A 20,671-nucleotide genomic window follows, 5' to 3' on the forward strand; every position below is an offset into this window, starting at 1 on the left:
CACTGTAACAAAGTTAACAATTAATACTTTAACATGGAGCTCATCTAAAATTGAATCGAAATCTGAAAAATCTGCAAACAAACCCGCATGGTTTAAAGCTGGGGGTGGGAAAGTCGCGGCTTGTAGTCCGAAATTTAAGGTAGTTTTTTTTTTTTTTTTTTTTTTTTTTTTTAAAATGGCACGTTATCAGCCTTCAAACTTTATTTTGGGGGCCCGCTTTCATTTCAAATTTTCAAAATTCCTTGTTTCGTGTCATTTGATTTGTAGCCTGGGCCAAAACTCAGATTGTAATAAATTACCAAGCGATTTCGCTCTTTCTTTGCTTTTGTTCGATCGACTACTGTCTGACGGCAATTAATGTTTCTAAGGGCCGTGTTATAATGTCTTTGGTCCATGATGTAGCTGTCGTCTGCCAAATAGTAAAAAATTGGAACCACTCGTACTCTTATCAAGCACAGATCTCTTTGAGATCATTGACAAAAAGAATGTCATTGAAACAATTTGTGAATCTTTTTTGAGCTTTCTAGCCGAGATGTTCAATTGCGAACAGGCAACGGGAAGTAACGCAGAAAGTGTATTATGTCGAATTTATCACAAGTTATTTCCCTTTACGAAAATAATGCGAAGCAACTTTAGAACGTGCCTACGTTGTTATATACCACAGGTTATAGACCACCATGAAAGATGGAAAATACATAATACTTAATAAGACATAATACTAATCCAAACTCTATCCCTAGTACTAACCCAGATCGTCAGCCCAAAGCTGACTTTAGCCCTTTTCCGGGATTATAAAAAGCCACAAAGTGCTTGGAAAATCAAGAAAGTGCGTTTTCTGATTCAGTCTCTGACACAAAATCTTCATTCAAACGTACACGTCGACCTATCGCTTAGCTATGCCGGGAAAATATAAAGGTCTTAACCCACAGTACCCCACAGCAACTAATCTCTATCACGGTTTAAAACAGATACAGTCATGTTATCTTGGTATAATATTTAAAGCATCCCGAATTGTCAAGGGAAATAGTACAAACAGCTTTCTGGATTAGCATTACTTTCGCTAATTTTTAAGCGTCGAGTTGAAAAAAACAAGTACAACAATCAAGTAATGTAATGTCAACAAAAAAAATGCATTGAAGGAATATTTTATAGCTAACAGGTAGAAAGGTAGAGGGGGAAACTGGCGATAAGGAGAGAGAGACTGTATAACAAACTTGAAATGCAGGTACGTGGTGTTGAGGTAATCAAAGATAATTGTGTAACATTGATTCACCGACTGGTCTACATAACGTTGAAAACATCGAGTCTTCTGGGATGTGGTATTTCCACTTGATGGGATGGTCAATGGAGCCACTGTTTTTTTTTCTCTCTCTCTTATCGAACTCCTCGCAGGTACTTTGAAGTTAGCGCCTCAAGTCCATCAAGTGCAACCCGCGCTCTGACGTCACTACAAGCACATGTTTCCCAGCATGCACTTAGAGCTCAAAATGTCGTTCGCCATGTTGTAAAACATTCCATTTGGGTCAACCTTTATCCAACCCAATCGAGGTTAGAATTTTATTTTGTAGTCATGTAAATGTAGTTACTATATAATCCGCTTAATAATTTTAGCGCCTTTTTCGTAATTTGTTTGTATGCGTTTCGATGACGTTTGATATTTACAACCTAACAGATTTAGCAGTCTCCCGCCATTCATATTAGTTTATCCCGATTTAAGCACATTGTTTACACTACAAAACTTGGTTTCTGCAGGTTGACACCGATTCAAAGGATGCCTATTATATGCCGGTACCAACTATGAGTGCTGGTTCATGGGAAGAAAGCCAGTCGATTATGTCGAGTGTGCGTGAAATGTCTGGAACAAGGCAAAGTCAAGGGACGCGATCCCAAGACGATGCAATGGTAGGCTACTTTTTTCAAAGGCCACAGACGGATGCTCAGATGAATGCATTTCCTAGCAAACGCTGGGCAGTCGGAGATGACAGCGTCATTGAGCAGGTAGGAAGCATTTGTGGTCATTTTTCGGTTATTTCTGTTTCATTGTTAACAAGACACTGTTTACTTTTGATATGTTTTGATGTCAAACTATTTTATTCTTCTCGAGTGCTACTTTCACAACTTAGTTTTTTTGTGTGAACAGTACTATCATTTGAAACGTTAAGGTAGTCGTGATAAAAGCAGCATCGTTACAAATTTGATGCTTTTACAGGGGCGGACTATTACCGTTCAGGAGCTCGAAAGAGATTTTCACGGATTGTCAATGCAAGGGCCTTCGCGCGAGGTAAGCACCGCCATTTTTGTTGTTAGTCGCAAGCGAACAGACAAAGCAAACAAAGGGGTTCAGGCGACTGCTGGCCTTGACTCGCGTTTGAGGGGTGGGAGGTGGGTGAGGGGATAAGGGAAATCAAGGAGTTAGATAAAACGTAGGCTTCTCTACAAGGGTCAATGTGGCAAGCTGTTAATGGGTCATATACTAAAACACTTGCTTTGTTTTTTCTAAATATAAGTAATGAATTTGAGAATGATAACTTTGTTATAACTTGTGGGAAGTAGGCAAGTTCAGCTTTATATGTGCATGCATTTTATGCTTTCCTTTTTAATCTCTTACTGGTAATAGCTGCATGCTAAAATCTTTTTTAATTGGCTCACTGTGTCTCATCAGTTTTGTAAGGGATAATGATAAGCTCAGACAGCCTTAACTGTTCTTTTTTCCGCCCTGTGTTTTGGAGATGGTACTAATACCTGTCTTCTGAGTTATTTTGTTGAGGGATATGCATTCTGATTATGAAAATGTTACCTATAGCGCTTGGTTCTTGCTTAATATTGCTATAATTTTCAGTTTTTCTTTTGCTGGTAATGCTAGGCTATTAGTACTTAGTAGAATACTGTTGTGATGATTTGGTCAAGAAATTTACTGCTAACAGTTAGTAAATGTTGCAGCGTTCTAAAAACCATACATGTTGGAGAGCAACATTTGTGCTTTGAAGACATAAGCTTTTACATTGTTACTTCTAGTGAATAACTGCCATGATTCACATTTTTACCTTCTGACCACTGGGATATGGTGATGACAAGAACAAATAGACTGTTGAGAGAAACCGGGGTCCAAGACATTTGGAACTGGTGGGATGGGAACAGCCAGTCATAAGTTTAGCGTTTAAAAAAACACACACAAGCAGCAGTTTCATTTAGAATTGTTAAGAATGCCATCAGTGCTTATTGTTATGGGTCCTTGTATCTTTGTGTAATTTTGTCACATAAATTCACATGGTTTATTCAGCCTGTCAGCCATTAATTTTCTTTCAATATTTTTTTAAACTGTTACTTATAAATGGGAACATTTTTCTGCCACTGTCTCATTTTTTTATAGTTGAATAATATGCTTATTTATTTATATGGCTTCTTTGTAAGAAGGGGAATATAGCAGGTCAGTGTAAATAAAAAGATGATCTGTATGTGCAAGGTTACAGCTTATAAACACAAATTGTCAAATATTTAACATAATTTGTCAGTCATATATAACAAATGTGTACAATAAAAATAATCTCATGGAAGGGACAAAGAAGTGGTAAAAATAATGAATGCATACATGTTGTGCTCCCTTGAGAATGCCCAAGCAGACTAGCACTTTTGATTAAAGCCTCACTTAGTTCTCAGACTGATGCTCTATAGTGCTTGCTCATTACCAGACTAAAGTTAGCAGATTTTTTTTTTTTTTTTTAATTAAACAATTTTGCACCAGAATTGTTCTCAAAGGTTTGGCCAGGAAAGTTTACCAAATTAGTTTTTCATGGCCTTCAAAATTATGTGAAAGCTAACAGGAGGGTGAAAGTTCTTATATTTAAAGCATAACAAATATAAGCAAATTAATATCATAACAGTTGAGCATAAATCCTCCCTCCCACTCCAAGCATACAGCTGAGCATACTTTGTTCATGTTCTCGCAGCGTGTCGTCTGCAACTGGGTAAAAGTTTTTCATACTGGATTATATTTTTCTGTTGGCATCATTCAACACAAAATACATAGATGATTTGTGTTTAACAGCCAGGCTTAAAACAAGCAGTAAAGTTACTGGTTTTTAAAAAAAAAATGCTACACTATCTTTGCAGTGAGCATATTTGTAGTATCTTCATAAACATAAAGTGACTGCCTTTCAGGCATATTATAGTCCTCTGATATTTGTTTAACACAGGGGTGGGCAATTAATTTTCCCAAGGGGCTGCATGAGAAATTGGGATGGTTTCAGAGGGCCGGACTAATATAGTTAACTACTACTGTCTGAGTGGGCGGGCCCGGTCAGAGACAGGAGGCGGGCCGGCGTTTGCCCAGGTCTGGTTTAACATATAGAATTTGCTGAATGTTATTTGAATACATTTACACAGCTTTTAGAACAAACCATGTTTTTGCACTGACAGGATATGATCTCACATAATGAAGTTCAGGGTTGGTGTGGACTTTGCAGTCCTTTTATTTAGACTTATCTTAGTAAGGCCTTCCTTGTACTTATATTTGCCCTGCTGTCTTTTTAAGTTGCATTGACAAAATATTACATTAAATTGATATCTTTGTTGGTTATTTAATCCAGATTCATTTTAGTCACTTTAAAATCATCCACAGTATTTTGGAAAGCCTTCATCTTTCATTATGATTGTTTAAAGGCCTGCAAACTGCTATGCCTAGTCCAAAACATTTAAGCTTAGAAGATGACTTAAAGATTTTCTTTAAATAGAACTTTGTAACTCAGTGAGTGAATAATAATAATAACTTGGGTTCCTGGCTCCCCATGCTGAACAAATACAAAATACAGGTGAAAAATCCTTGTGGCTTTCTCATTGCAGTTAATGGAAGAGTTTATAATTGCTCCATTGATAAAATCATCTTTGTGGACCAAGATGATTTAGTACAGTTAAAATCTACGTGTTGTGAATGTGTTGTTTTTTCATGGCAAAGGCAGAAAAAAATCAGTAGTCCATGGTATGGGAGCAATGATTAGAGAAGTAGTTACGACATCAGGTGGGGGAAAAAGAGAAGTCAATGCCGAAAAACCGTAGAATCAAAGACATCCTTGCTGTTGGGGAGTACATCTGTAGAGAATGTGATATGTTGAAGTTCAGATTTAAAGTTGCAAGCACATATTAATGGTGGGGCCAAGTTGAGATTAAAAAAAATATCAAGAGACTGCAGGGATCTGCATAGTCACCGGACACAGAAACAGTATTAAAACATGATTGTTTGATGCTGATGGGAGGTCAGGAGTACTAACAATTTTAAACCGTTGAGGTGGCAGAATAATTTTTGATAAGTCTCAACTTTCATGTTTTTGTATCCTACTTTAAGTAGTGCACTTTGGACTTATGCATGAGACACTAGTACCTTTAAAACTGAAGGAAACTGTATCTTAATTATTTTTTTAGATATCCAACATGATCAACTAAGATTTGTCTGGGCTACAAAGTAGTTTAGCAATCATTTACTTTAACTTTGTTCCTATTTATTCAGAGGATAGAAAGCCAGATTTTTTTTTTTTCAATGCCACTGCTGCCAGTAGTCAGGAAACTTCAGTAAGTTTCCTTTCTGTAATTGAAATTCTAAAAAGCCAACTATTTTGAAAAGCTATTAATAAGTGAAATCTAATGTTTGACAGTTTAGACTCTTATGTTCTGACTTGTTCATGACAAAAACTTAACTATGAACATTAGCAATTGGTGCTTTCAAGAGATTTGATTGGCCAGGCCTCATTTTTATATCAACTTGATATATACAAGACTGGCAGAAAGGCATCAAGAATAGCTCTTTACTATCATAGTAACCAATAATAAATAAGAGAGCAGATCGAAGATTATATATATGAATGCTTATCTTTTTAATTGTTTCACTAGAAGATCACTTTTTGCCAATATGCAGCTCCTGTTACTGACTCAAAGTGACCAGTTGGCTTATGGTAGACTGTACTTTAAACACCTTACCGTGTGTTAAAAAAAACTTTTTTGGCATCATCCCTGGTTTGGGGGAATCCTGCTTGTAGCCCAGTATCCCGAAATAGCTGCTCACACCTTTGAAGAATTAGACCTATAGTTAAAGGAAAAGATTTCTATAGCAACATCAGCTAAAAGGCACTTGATAAAAGTAATGGAGAAACCATGCTGAAAGCTTAAAATGACTGAAAGAGATTTGTCAATTAAATTGTTGCATTGAACAATCTGTGCTAGGGAGTTCATCAGGTGTATTTAGTGATTTGGTTTCCTCCTTTCTTGATAAAGATTGTGATGTTTGTACACTTAATTACAAATACCAGTACGATGGAATTTGTAATATTTTAGAAAGAATGCTATAGTGGCACCAAAACCTTTTTAATAAGAACAAATCTGCAAAAATCATCCTTGAGAAATGTGATTTGAATGTAGTATGTTTGATCTTGGCTTAGGGATGGGTGGTTTAAAGTTAACCCTTTGGGCATGATGGGCCACTATCGTGGTTTTCTGTGAAAGCATGGAGAGGGTGATTTTCATTACTTTTATTGTGAAGTTTAAACTTTCTCCTTTCTAAAAATGTACAGGTTTGTTGGTCTAATGTTTGCCTGAGAGCAGCAATAATGAAAAAACAAACTTCACCCAGTCTTCACTTATTAACCAGTCTTTGTAATATTCATACTTTTTTGTGGTGCTCAGAGGGTTAAAATCATTGTGGAGATTTGATGTTTTATATTGCTCTTTACAGTTAACAGTGCTAAGAGCAACAAAACATTATTTTAAAAATATATTACTCAAAGACTAAAGTTTTTTCACCTATTTTGGTAATGAAACGGGGAACAAAGGGTTGAAGAGGTGGATGCAAATGAACAGGAGACAGAAGTACAGTGTGGCATGATACAGCTTGTAAATTGGGTCATGTTTATAGAATTGTCAGTCAAATAGGGCTGACAGGTCAAATACAGTAATAATGCTAGGTACCCCAATCCTGTGTTCCCTTAATCTGTGGCTATTTTTTTCCAGTGATTTCAGTTCGACCTATCTGAAAACAAAACTTTTGGAAAGGACTCTTATGGTTTCTTATTTCATGCTTTTCCATTATCCAAAGATGCATTGTCATACTTTCTGCTGCAAACTCATGAGATGACAATATTTTATACACCTTTTTATGATTAATCGTGCACTGTGTACAGCACAAGTATTAAAGGATATAAAACTGTAGTGGAAGTGATAAAGATATTTTGCTCTTGAGTCCCCTTATGCTTCATCATGGGGAGCTCATTGGGATTTTGAATAGATGTGTGTTTTTGCAAACTTGATGTGTCCTGACAGTCACTTGAAATTTGTGTGTTGTTACAACAGATTTGTAGTATTTTAGGCACAGCATCTCTGTCCTTGTTTGCAGCATAGACTTTATTTTTGGTTTCATTTTCTCTATTGTTATGAGAAAAACTGTTACAAGTGTTCGCTGTGACAAGGAAGAAGGAAATCTTTATGCTGCATTGGTCATCCTATTTGCTATAGTCTGCTTCCATCTAAAATGTCAGTTTTTCGTATTATATCTGATTCTAGGAGACATTTCATTGGTGATTTTTTGCCACAACACTCGGTAATTCAGTTTAAATTGTGTGTGCTACTCATAAATACACAAAAATGGATGGTGCTATAGGCACCTGAACATGCCAGAGAGCTGTTACATTAGCACATAGCTCTTCAACTGACACAGGTGTTTTGAGCTATAGCAATGAAGACTTTTGCATTTGTGGGTGTGAATAGTAAGGGAAGAGTTAAACCGGGAATAGGTAGTTCTAAAAAAAAAAAAAGCAGGTTTCTGACTGTTGCAAAACATTTCTTATTGAGACCAAATTGTGTTTAAAATATGCTGATGCACATACATTTTTTTATTTAAAAAAAAAGTAACCAAAAGATCTGTTCTGGGCATTGCTTTCTTTTTAAGAGAAATCAGGTGGATTATATTTTTGTGTGTTCACTTAAATTAAAAATTCGGTCCTCCCCCACCCCCTTTAAAAAATGAAGCCGCCAGAGGGCCCTGGTGTAAAAATCAATGCTAGCTGATCATAGAGTGACTAAGAATTTTGCCCTCACTCTTTAGCAAGTTGGTGAGTCATTCTGCCATTGGATAGGACGGTGTTGCTATGGCTGTGGTGCATGCTCCATACTCAGCTGTGATGCATTGGTTTTTGTGATGGCAAGCCAAAGAAGTGCTGTAAATCTTTTGTATAAGTAATTGTGGAAGCACCGTGTTAAGTTCAGTTCTTCAAGAATAGGGGAAAAAGATCTGAAGTTTTTATGTCATAGCTTTTTATATTTTTACTTCATTCTGTGAACATATAAAGGAAAATTGGCAGGTCTTTGGGTATTTGTCATGACGCTGCAGTGTTGGTATGCACTTGCAGATAATCAGAAGCCAGTGACAGTTTGATATGTTACTGTACTGTGCCAACATGTCATGAGATTTTCACTTTTACAGGACAGATGTTTAACAGGGAAGTTCAAAATATTTTTAAAAAATGACCCAGGAAGTTTATCCTGGTATGAGTTTCCTCATCAGAGTAGGTCGCTGTATTGTTCAGCTTGAAACCGAGCGATGATATCAGTTTTGTTCATTCTCATTTAACAAGCCAGGGCGTGTCTGTGACAGTCGCTGTTCGCGCATCTTCCTTAGAGCTTTTCAGTTGTAAAGTCATACAGGATAAACTTGTGTCTTAAAGAATGCAAAGCAGAGTTTTATAAATTTTAGTCGCTATTTGCAGTGACAGCAGCTGACTTTTCAGCTAGTTCGCATGGGATATAGCACCAGTGGTGTGATATTTGGCAAAAGAACTCATGTTCTCACTAGGCAGTCTTCAGCGTTTGAAGGTGAAGCGGTGCAAAAATCGCAGTGGAGCAAACCTTCCAGTGTCTCTGTACAAGAAAGGAGCTGTAAAGAACAGAAGATTGCAGGAGGCGGTTATGGTCTTGTTTGAAGATTATGCTTTTACCCTTGTAAGTGTTGTTTTTATGCCAGTGGTGAATTGGCAGTAATAAGTTTCTTTGGATCAGCAATTGGCATCTTAAAACTGCTTGATGTTATTGTTATTACTTGCTACAGGGCACTACGTTTTGTTTAAAGCACAAGTTTTCTCATTGCTTCAGAGTGATCTTGATCTCCTTGCAGATGAATCCATCAAAGAAATTATGGAATCTTGAAGATCCTAGCAAAGTGGGAGAAGGGGCAGGCAAACCTGGAATATTTGCACCACATCCCTGGACAACAAGAGATGACACATGGAGTGGGCCAGCAGGAATGTCTCGTAAGTATGGCTTGTATATAGCATAACCAAGAACTTACATATGCAAGTAATAAAATAAGGAAAGATGGTCAATCTGTAACGAGTGGATAGGGTGACATGAGGGAACATGCGTTTGGCTTGTGATTCTTTTGTTAAAAGTGATCTTTTTGGGGATGGAACCTAGAGCATACTGATTGTTTATTCCCAAATATAAATTCAGATTCTTTATGAGATTGTGCTTACTACATGCTGCAAAAGGAGCCTTATCACTGGTGATAAGTTTCTGTTAAGAGGATCACCAAATGAAATAAATGTTACATCTGATGTGTATACAGAACAAACCTATAAATCCATTGTGGTTTTGTAGTTTGTCAAATTACAGGGAGTAAACTCAAAAAGCTTGTGAAATGGTTAATCTCTATATGAGCATTTCTTCTTTATATATTTAGTATGTTTCACTAGTTTACACTAGTGTTTTAACTTGTTAATGTTTTCTACAGGTAGACATTACCCTTATTCACTTAATTGATAAAATTTTTCTGCAAGTTTGTCCATGCATTAAACAAGCGCGTTATTAGCTTACCTTTGCAGGAACTGAAAGTTGATCTGCAGAATTATAATGTTCAAATTTTAAGGGAATAATTTTTCTTGACAGAAAAGAGTGTAATTTTTGCTGCTTAGCACTAGTCATCTGGCACTTTCCTTGTGGATGTTACTGATATGTGTGTGCTTTAGAAACAAGTGCCCTTGGGGTAAACATGGTGGAATATGTGCTGGGTGGCTCACCCACCAACAAAGGGATGGATGGCAGCATGAACCGAATCAAAGGAACATATGTAAGTTTTAACAAAGAGTGTTTGCATTATTGCTCATTTATCATGAGGCAAATGATTTTTTAAAACATAATTGATCTCAGATTTATTTGAAATGCATCCAAAATTCTAAATGTATTATAGTCTAAATTGAATTGATAAGGATTCACTTGATTCACCTTCTCTAAGGATAAGGAAGTCTCCCTTTGTTTTTCTGGTTCATTCTAACACCTTTGGCTGTGAGTCACAGTTATGCCTTGCTACTGAATTATTAAAATTTAAATAGCCTAGCTTAATTTTATGGATTAGTACAGATATTTCCAGTCACACTAATGAAGATCCGCAGACTTGGTGAAAGTCAGAATTTCGTGTTATCTCAAATTTTAACTTGGTCACCCCAAAAATTTCTGGAGTTGCTACTCATGTAAACACAAAAAAAGGATGCTTTAGGGAGTCACAGAAATGTATTTTTGAATTAACTGGTTAGTCCAAATCATTTATATTTAGCTATAAAACTGAAAGACTGATGTAAGTTATTGATCTGATGCATGTCAAAAAGAACTTATGATTTGTAGCTGTCGTGTGTTACATGGGGACCCCAAAACACTCTTTGGTATACCAAAAATACTATTTTCCTAATTGAAAATCCTCTTTGCCTTAGTCTCTGGTAACCAGTTCTGTTGTAAAATCAAAGCTTTACTGAAGTTGACGTTTACTTTACTCCATCTCTGCATTAGACAGAAGCAGCAGGGGAAAAGATTTTACATTCCTGGTCACAAATCATGTTATGAGTTGATCTTAAAAATTTACGTTTATTTTTTTATGTGTCCCACCCTGCCTTTTTGGTATGTTAACATTTTCATCAAGTAGTTAGAATATTTGTGATGTGTAGAGTGTAAAATAACAAGCTCTGCAGTACTGTGGCTATGGGCAGGGTGGACCACAAGAAGTATCTGTAGGTCTAGAGGAGAAAAAAAGCAAAACACCATCTCCCTTTGAAGAGGAGCGATTGGAAGACAAAGATGCTTTGCAGACAAATGGTATCATGCAGAACGGGCTGGAGGATACAGGGTTCCGGTAAGCAGCAAATGAGATTGAACAAAAATTGAATGAGGTTAATGATTTGGTGTTCAATTGTTTTGTGTTCAATTGGTGTGTATTCAGTATTTTTTTTTTTTTAAACTATTAAGAATTGCTAAAATCTGGTCATAGCTGAGAAGGAGATGCTCAACTCTTGATCATATGTTGAAATATGTACAAAAGCAGTTTACTATAAATAAAAAATTGGGTGTTGCATTTATTAGCTTTGAAAAAGCTTTTGAGTTAATAAATAAGAATTTGTAATGGAGTGTTTTGCTTAGAAATAGAATAAAGGATCAGACCTATTGGAACATGTACAAGAATGTTAACTCATTCTTGATTCTTTGCAACAGACATTTCACATGGCTATGATTGACCATTTGACCAGTAGTGCTTGAATATTTATCCCTGTTAACCTACAATAAAGACAACCGTCAGAGACACACCATTTTAAAGAGGGTTTTTTTTAACATTTGTGTAGTGTGACTTTTAAGAAATATATGGGGGTTTTTTTAATTATTATTTCCTTGTACTAAATTCAAATGAAAAATGGTAGCTGTACAGAACAGAGAGTTCTATGCAGGGAAGTATGTCACAAAGTAGAAATTAAAAAACATTTACTAAGTATATATCTGAAAGTGCCAAACAAGTACATATTATAATGTGCGCTAGAATTTAAATATTTAGTATTTTCTTGCCAATTTTGATTTGCTGGAGTACAAATCTCTATGTCACAAAGATAGTGCTTCATCAACTGAATCTTTGCCTACTTTCAAATATAAGAAAATACCTGATTGGTTGACTTTCAGCTTTCTAAGGGAAGTAATCCATAGAAGAACAATTCCTAAATGTACCATCCATTTCCTTATTATTTATTTTTGATGTGACACTTTTTTATTATTATTGTACATTACCCTCCACTGGTGAAAAAAACTTGCAATGCGCCAGAAAAAGTTTAAAGACCTCCCTGATTTGGATTGAAAACTCCAGTGAGCATGAAATTGCAAAGAGAAACACTAATCTCATACAATTAAATAAATATGATTTCCTTGCCTGTTCAATTTTTCATGCTGTGATATCGGTACTGGTGAAATCATGACTGATAGAAGTTGCCCACAAAATACAGAATCTCAAAAGCCCAAGCACAGTTATGGAAGCTATTGTGTTGAATGTTTGAGGGAAACAGTGATGGAATAAGTTTATGCATTGCTAAGGGATTCATCATTGAAAGGACGGTGGATCAAATTTGTTAATGTAGAGCTGACTTCACTGTGCATACACAGTCCTCTTGTTATATCCGAATGCCACTATGTTACTCAATAACTTATACCCCGAAGAAGATAGTTTTGAGGTACTGCAAAAGCATCTTCCAGGGTCCATAACTGCTATACAGAAGTAAGCTTTTCTCGTCCAACACCACAAACACCTGACATTCTCTCAAAGTACTTCAAATTCAACTTTTCAAGCCACAGTATTATATCTAGAACCGATGACACAATATGCTGTAAGTACTGCACACGGGTAAATGATTCGGAATATCCACAACAGCATACCTGAAAATAAATCTCTGCATTAATTTTTTTAAATAAAACTTGTGCAGGCAAAAGTCTTTTTTCTTTTTCTTTTTTTTTTTTTTTTTTTCCTCTCTCCTTACTGTTATTTACACCAATAACCATACTAGCAGCTGTGTCCATATGAACTTGCAGATCAGTCCCAATGGTAAATTTTCACTTGGGGATTTGGTAAAAAAAAGCATAAGCAAACGGACAAATTCTAATGGTCACCTTCAGCTTACAAAATTTAACAAACATAAACAGTTACAATATGATATTATGAAGTCTTTAAAAATTAAGTGTCCAGTATTAAAACAAAATTATTTTTCTTGGATTTGGTTTTATTTAGAGGAATCAGGGTGTTGAAAATGTTCAAAATCCTTTGATCGGTTAATATATGATTCATTCTTTAAAGAAGTCGAACATACAGACTCCAAGCTTTCTGGCAAGGCATAACACGATGGGGTTTAGACAGGGAAACATTATCGAAACAGCGTTTGAATTTTGTCTGAAATCGGTACGGATCGCAATAGGGTACCTCGATTAAAACGTATTTAAAGTCCATTTCTAACTTTTATTTTAACATGGCAGTGTATTTTCCTGATAATTCAATAACCAAGGAATCCATTTTTAAAGAAAAGTCTAACTTTACAAAATTGACCCCTATCACCTTTCAGGGCCTCTAGCACAAATCTGTTCTGTGCAACTTAAGACTCATTTCGTCGTGGAGGGTCACAGTAGAGTCTATATGGCTGGGGTGAAAGGGTTTAGGGTCAAAATGACTGATGACACAATAAACATGTAGTCACCCTGGGGATGTAGTCAAATATAGATAAGCAAAACATGTCCGTGAAAATTGTTTGGATTGTTTCTAAGAGATTGCAGTATGGAAGGTCTTAATGGGGACATTTTATTGTATTAAAGATCTCAATGTATACAACATTTGAGCAACTAATTTGATCACCAGAAGGATTACTTTTCTGAAATGCCTTTATATTATCAAAATCATTTTTATTTGCATATTTAATTCATGTTTGAAATAATCTTTCCCAGAGGCAGCACCCAAAATTCACCTCAAATGATGAAATAAAGATAGTTGGTGGGATGCGGCAGGAGAACGACTTTCTGGAGTCTCAGCCTTTGGGTCCACAAGGATTTCCATTGGATGCCAGTCAGTTTGGGACCATGGGTATTGATACTTTGCCATTTGACTACACCAGTCAGTTGGTCCCTTCTATTGACAGTCCTAACTTCAACATTGACTACACACAGGTAGGTTCAGAGGTGTTTTTTGTTTGTTTGTTTTTGTTTTGTTTTCTTGTCTTATTATTTTAAGGTATGAAAGGGAAAACATAGCAATATACTTCAATAAATATATGATTCAAGTTTTATATATGTGTGTTCTTTTTCTTTGAGATTCTGATAGGCCTATGCTATACTGCTATTGTAAGCTTTTCCATTATTAGTTTTCCTACTTGTACTGCTCTCATTTCTACATTTAAATTTTTTCCTTTTTCTTTTACACATCTAGTAATTTTCCAGCTCCTTAGCCACTAAGGATAGGTTTTGTTGATGGTCAGTTCATGAAGAAAAATATAATTTGAATCCTATATTCTCTGTAAATATTGAAGCATTTATATTTTTTATTTATTTTATTTGAGAATGTACCTTGGGATCCATTTTCATATCTCTGATTTTATCATTTTTCTGATTGTAAATTTGTGTTCTCTTTGCTCTCCATCACAGATTTGGTGCAAGAATCTTTAAAAAAAAAAACTCAGAATATAATTTGCAGAAGAAAAGTTTAAGAATTACTGAAAATTTTGTTACAGTTTTGCAAAATTATTGCAGATTTTATTGCATGTTTGTTTGAGCACACAGTACTTTTGTATTTATGTTGAGACCTTGCTACTCTTTGAGGAGCATAGGGGCGCAGAGTACTTTTGTCAGGTAACTGGTCCAATAGTAATATTTTGTATATTTTAATGCAGATGATGCAGCGACAACAGCAACAGTTGGCAATGCTCCCACAACAACCATTTGCACTTACTTCACAGCAACAACAACTGGGTATGTATTTTCTATATTTTTTTTAACATCTTGTGACTGCTGTTTATTAATATATACATATTTTTAAAAAAGAAAATACAATTAAAAATGATCCACATTTGACATTTTTTAAGTGTACACTAGATGTACATACATTCTTTATCCAGCTTTTATTTTTATCTGTGCGTAAATTTCTGTTATATTTACATCTTCAAGAAATAACTCTTTTAAATATACGACACTAGAGCTTGGTGTAATTTAGTCTTTTCATGTTAAACTATATTGTGTTATTTACCAAGTGTACCTAACAACGGTTGTAAAATCAAAGATATTGTATAATATTAAGAGTAATTTAGGGACAGATTTGTTAAATTTTTACAAAAAATTTGTTTACTGTGTTGATACAGAATACCAGTAAATGAAATAAGCTTTTTTTCTTTGAAGAAAATACTTTTTGTTTTTTAAAAAAAACTAGCCTGCAAGAAGCACCACTTTGGGACACTAGAATTAATTAAATATTATAACTAGGGGTTGGGGTTTTTTTTTTGGGGGGGGGGGGGTTTGGTGTGTGGACTGGGATTATATGTTGTCAGCTTGTTAACTGCATTCTTATCAAAGAAAAAGCAACAATTGTAATGTAGTTATTGCTATTTTCTTGACATACGATGCACACTTTTTTCTTTTGCGATTTTCTCTTTCATTTGTACATTGTATTTAATGTTCTGTTTTTGTCAGATATGGATGGACTCCTGAAGCAAGGTGCCTAATTTAATTTTTGTGTTAAGTGTTTTTCAGTGCACCCCATGCTTGGATGGTCAAGTGTTGTGAATGGCAGATTGAAACAATTTAAATTCATTTTGTGTTTCATTGGCCTTTTATGCAGATAAAACCATTATTTTAGTGAACAAAATGTGCACCTTTGCATTTATTAGTACTCATTGTATCTTCATAAATGCATACAGCCAGATACATACTACATGTGCGCTATATTGTTAATGATTAAGCACAAATTGATACACGCAGCTTTTTTAAAGGATCTGTGATAAAAATATTAAGGAAGTTTACATAAAACAGGTCATGTATTCACTGGTGATGGTCTGTAACCATCCTCAAAGGAAAATTCTTGTAACAGTAGATTTGTTTGTGCTGTAAGGCAGCGGATCAGCAATTTTTTTTTATTATTAAATGCTTATAGGTTAATGCTAGGGCAGTCACTTGACCACCAACTTTGGAGTGTGTTGTGGGTTTGATTTATTTCCTTCTAAGCGCTATTTTTTATTTTTTTATTTTTTATTTATTTTTTGCTTTATGATTTTATTGTTTTTAATTCTTTGTTACATGTTCATGTTGTGGTCCCTACAGTTATTTTCATTATTCCTTTTTATTTGCTATTTTCATCCCCCATTTTGTTATCCGTAAGGATTGTATAAATTTAAACTGCAGCCTTAAACACCATTTAGTTGTGAATAAACTTCAAGGTTACTCCATAGACCGTTACATTCACTTTGCAGTACACAACCTGCTTGGTGACTTCACATACATCTATTAAGAAGCCTATTAGCATGTTTGTTATCACCCCAGTAGGTATTTGTTAACAGAACAAGTGCATGATTTTTATAAGGTATTAGTATATAGATTATATTGATCTTTTTCGTTTTCTGTAGTACTTGGAAACGCATTAGCTTGGATAAATCTCAGTTGCATCATTCTTTCACAAGAAAGGCTGCTTTTATCTGAAGCCATTTAGCTTTCTTACTCCTCAGATGTTGTGACATGAACCTTTCATTACTCCTTTTTTTCTTTTTCTTTTTTTTTTTTTTTAAATTTAAGTCCATTTGTTCATACTTGAAGGCACTAGTTGGAGCCTATTCCTGCTAGTTGCCCAACACACATCTGTTACATGGTTATGTTTGACATTCACCTGTTTAATTAGAAAAGATGCCTTGTCATTTTGAACAGTGTTGGCATAATGTGCCATCCTTGATATATTTCTTGCACAGTTAAATGCCGCATAAAACACTTCCACACACCCCGTCTTTCCATAATTTCTTCATGTTTTATAGTGCTCTTTTAATTGGAAAAGGCAGTTTTGTTTATATAAAGTTGATACTAAATCTGCAGTCCACTTTCTCTTGATTGAGAAATTGGTGGCAGTGCTTAGTGAAATCTATAGAGTTATGCTGTTGTGTGTCAGTGAATAGCAGATGTACACAAAAAAAGTTTGTCTTAACTTTAACCTTAACTTCTAATATATAGCAGACATTCAACCTAATGTTTAAAAAATGATGCACCAGACATAGGGGGAAACAAACCACGAAGGACATCCATAGGTTCTGTAGGGGTGTGCTAGAAATAGCTAATAGCCATTTATAAAAAAAGATAAAGCTGAGATTAATGTACTCAAAAGAGTACAAGAGTCGCCTGATTTTAAATTAACCTAATATTTGTAATAATTCATACGTGGTTTTGTAAATTTATGGACCCAGACATTAAAGTAGATTAGAAGATAGTTTTCTCTATCCCTTCTCCTTTAAATAAGAAAGCAGTAACCGTTGAAAGAGGACTAGATAGGAGAATCCGACATAATACCTAACCAGTAGCATTCATGGATTACAGATGTTGAATAAGAACCACCTCAAGGCCTTTTATGCACAAAAACTAACCAATTTCCTGCAAAGGAGCTTCCTTTGTTCGTGGAAAGGGTGCATGCTGCAAACCGTCAACAGAGACCTTTGGTGTGTGTGTGCAGATAAAGGGAAAAGAGATAATGTTGCTTCTGGTTTTGCAAGGCAACATTGCAGACCTGGGGCCATCCATAACACATTACTAATTTAAAACACTTTCAGGCCTTACATCTACTTAGGTCATCTGTTTTCTAGAACCCAGATGTACAACACAATTTTAAAACTTTTTAAAGGTTGTTTTAAAAAGATAAACTAAATTCCAGACATCTTTTTTGTTTGTACATTTGTGCTACAGATCTAAATAATACTGAATTCATTCTTTTAAATTGTCTCTAAATTTCCTCCTAAGTTTTCAGAATGTGAAACTAGTCCCTTGGGTCAGTTACACATCTTTTTTCCTACTTTAAACACTTTTAGGTCTAACAGGTCATCACATGACTTGATACCTCAAAACTCAACCACTGTGATGAGACAACTTGACCACTCTAGCAATTTACTTTAAAAATTATGTATTAATGTACAACGTGCATACAAATTTAATACAAGACTTTGATCAGTGATCATTTAGTAATATGCAACTCTTCCCCTCTCCCTCCTCTTGATGACTTGATTGCTGATTGATATCAGAAGTCATTGTGAAATCTTCAGTAATTCTGGTGATATTTGCTGAAATTCATTCTGCAGAAACAACTCATCATCAGTATTTCATCATAGGTTCTCATGGTTAATTGTAAACTTGAGTTCTTCCCAAAGCTGATTATAACAGTGGTCCCCGGCATTAAAACTGTTTTAGCCAATTTAGAACCGTTCCATGCTGTTTTAACCTTAAATTTAGAAGATAAAAACCACTTTTACAATGCAATGTTTCTAAGTGTGTTCTTTAAAACAGTTTTAAATTTCAGAAAAATCTTCCCCTCTCCCTTGCCATTTTTTCCATTTAAGGTAGTCGCCAAATGCTAATTTAGTATAATAATCATCCATGTTTCAGCTTTAAAAAGTAGATTTTAAATATGCTGAGTATATGGCAAGCAAGATGTCGCCTGCAGTTTCACCATAGGGAGGAGAGGGAGGAAGCAGGAATGCTCTATACCCATGACATCCAGAATGGCAGTATTGGGATCTTGGGTTTTATATGAGGTTTCAACTTTGCATGTTATAACCCGATAGACCTACACCACTCCCCCCACATTTTTTTTTTTTTTTTTTTTTCTTTTTTTTTTTAATATAGTATTGGTATACATGCAGAGGAAAGAGTCAAGTCCATGCCTGTTGCACCCTGGGTCAATAGTAACTTTTCACATGGACTATTCCTGTAATCTGTGTTGTACCTTTTTTTTTTTTTTTAATTCTCACATACTTGTTGTTGGTATTGGTGTTAACTGTGCATGGCTTCTAAGTGCGTGCTTGGCTCTGTGTGTCCTAGGGCTGGCCCACGCTGCCCTAACACCAGCCCCGTATCTTATCAGCGCTCAGGACCCCTATGCAGTGGGCATCCCGATTGCAGGTCAGGCCAGCCCCTCTTGCTCTTGTTGACTCCTCTCCTCCAACACTGAATTCTTGTTACTCTTTTCTAGTTTAATCCAAACATTCTTTTTTCGCTCTATTCTGCCTGCTTCAGTCACTACATCACTGTGGGGATTTAAGTTGAAATCACAGATGTTTCATAAATAGGTATAAACAAAACTGTATCACATGTGGTTTGAGAGACATTTACTTGCATGGATTTTTGGTAGACTTTACATCATTTCACATATGCCTCTACATAAAGATAGATGCTGTAATATAAAGTTTTTTATTTTACCGAAAATGGGATGCTTTTAGTTCATTTTAAGTTAGCATCAAGAATAGATTGTGCAGGCATTTTATTAGGTGACTGAATATTAAAATTTGAAACATAAACAAGGCTGCTTTATGAGATTAATGTTCATGGTATTACTTAATTCTAATTAATCTCAAATTTTAAATCTTACATAATTTAGTGGGGAGGGTCGGAGTTTTTTTTTTTTTTTAGACTGCCTTGGGCCTTTTTTGTAGAGTGTGTGTGCGTGCACGCAATAAAATAAATATATCATGGTAGTAAGCATTGCCATATTCTCAATTGTGGGACACCTTGTTCAACAAATTCTTACAATTAAAGAGTAGTAGTAATTATAAAGCTTTACTGTAAACTATAAAAATTGTTATATGGGAAGAGGAAAGGTTTTTGGTATAAGCATTAATACTGTTTGTTTTTTGGGGTTTTTTTTTTGATTACACAGACAACCTAAGCTTATTTTCTGAACCATATCCCATTTTCCCTCCTACTACAGTTGCTCCCCTTCACAATCTTATTTACTGATTTAAGACCATTTAGTGTAGACCTCATATATATAGCTGCAAGCAGGTTGGTCATATTGCTTTAAGAAAAACAAAACAGTGCCTAAATAATTGACAAAGGATAGTGCAGTGTTTCTTTCCTTAACACAGTAACATTCTGGAAAAGCTAAGAAGCATTAGAGCAATCCACTGTTGTATTTCTGAATTACTATTTTGTTCTTGTTGAGCTTTGTCGTTGAAATATTATTTGAAAATGTTCTGCTTTAGAAAATTTTGTTTACGCTCTTGTACTGGGGACTTGAATTGGAGGCCTGCCTTATATGGTGTGACAATTTGCACAACTTTGTACATGTTTGCCAAATAAGTTACATTGACTATCTTGTGAGCAGATCTGTTGTACAGTTGTGGTATATGCAAAGTTGTAGCACAGATTGGTTTTGCACCTTTTCCTCTATCTCCTTATCCTCCTGTTTTATGCTTATTAGAATAATACATTCTGTTATATATCCTTGTGTATTTAATTTCAGGCTTTTAAATTTATATAGTCACGCTTATTATATAAAGAAATGAACTATACAGTTAATTATCAGCTAAACTGTTAGTCTTTCATCTTTTTACCTGTTTACTTGAATGTGTTTGTATAGTATGTGTATTTCCTACTCAGGTCCTGCAGTCATCCACCCATCACAATACTATGGGCTACAGACTCCATGGGGAATCTATCCCGCTAATCTCATCCAGCAGCCAGGAACACAGCAGCAGGGTCCACAAACCATAGGAAGCCAGCAGCAGCCACAGATGATGAGAAGTCAGGGTGGTCGACCTTTGACCCCTTCCCAACAGGGTGATGGCATGGGTACACCAAACCCTCCACAGGTGCCTCCCCAGCAATTGCAACCAGCCAGTAAGTGTGT

At 35.4% G+C, this 20,671-nt stretch overlaps 1 protein-coding gene across 1 annotated transcript in view; it reads left to right on the forward strand.

Annotated features, from left to right (window-relative positions):
* Nucleotides 1–1,444: 1,444 nt before the first annotated feature.
* Nucleotides 1,445–20,671, forward strand: part of LOC112561603 (pumilio homolog 2-like) — a 45,013-nt gene continuing 25,786 nt past the window's right edge. The window contains exons 1-14 of the mRNA XM_025234180.1: nucleotides 1,445–1,548; nucleotides 1,753–1,998; nucleotides 2,210–2,281; nucleotides 8,462–8,543; nucleotides 8,801–8,976; nucleotides 9,149–9,284; nucleotides 9,999–10,099; nucleotides 10,992–11,152; nucleotides 12,862–12,874; nucleotides 13,762–13,980; nucleotides 14,700–14,778; nucleotides 15,493–15,516; nucleotides 18,865–18,945; nucleotides 20,422–20,661. Coding sequence (XP_025089965.1) covers nucleotides 1,783–1,998; nucleotides 2,210–2,281; nucleotides 8,462–8,543; nucleotides 8,801–8,976; nucleotides 9,149–9,284; nucleotides 9,999–10,099; nucleotides 10,992–11,152; nucleotides 12,862–12,874; nucleotides 13,762–13,980; nucleotides 14,700–14,778; nucleotides 15,493–15,516; nucleotides 18,865–18,945; nucleotides 20,422–20,661 — 1,600 coding nt within the window. The 5' untranslated portion in view covers nucleotides 1,445–1,548; nucleotides 1,753–1,782. The remainder of the gene's footprint in view (nucleotides 1,549–1,752; nucleotides 1,999–2,209; nucleotides 2,282–8,461; nucleotides 8,544–8,800; nucleotides 8,977–9,148; nucleotides 9,285–9,998; nucleotides 10,100–10,991; nucleotides 11,153–12,861; nucleotides 12,875–13,761; nucleotides 13,981–14,699; nucleotides 14,779–15,492; nucleotides 15,517–18,864; nucleotides 18,946–20,421; nucleotides 20,662–20,671) is intronic.

Source organism: Pomacea canaliculata, linkage group LG4, assembly GCF_003073045.1.
Source record: "Pomacea canaliculata isolate SZHN2017 linkage group LG4, ASM307304v1, whole genome shotgun sequence".
In the NCBI taxonomy this organism is placed as follows: domain Eukaryota; kingdom Metazoa; phylum Mollusca; class Gastropoda; order Architaenioglossa; family Ampullariidae; genus Pomacea; species Pomacea canaliculata.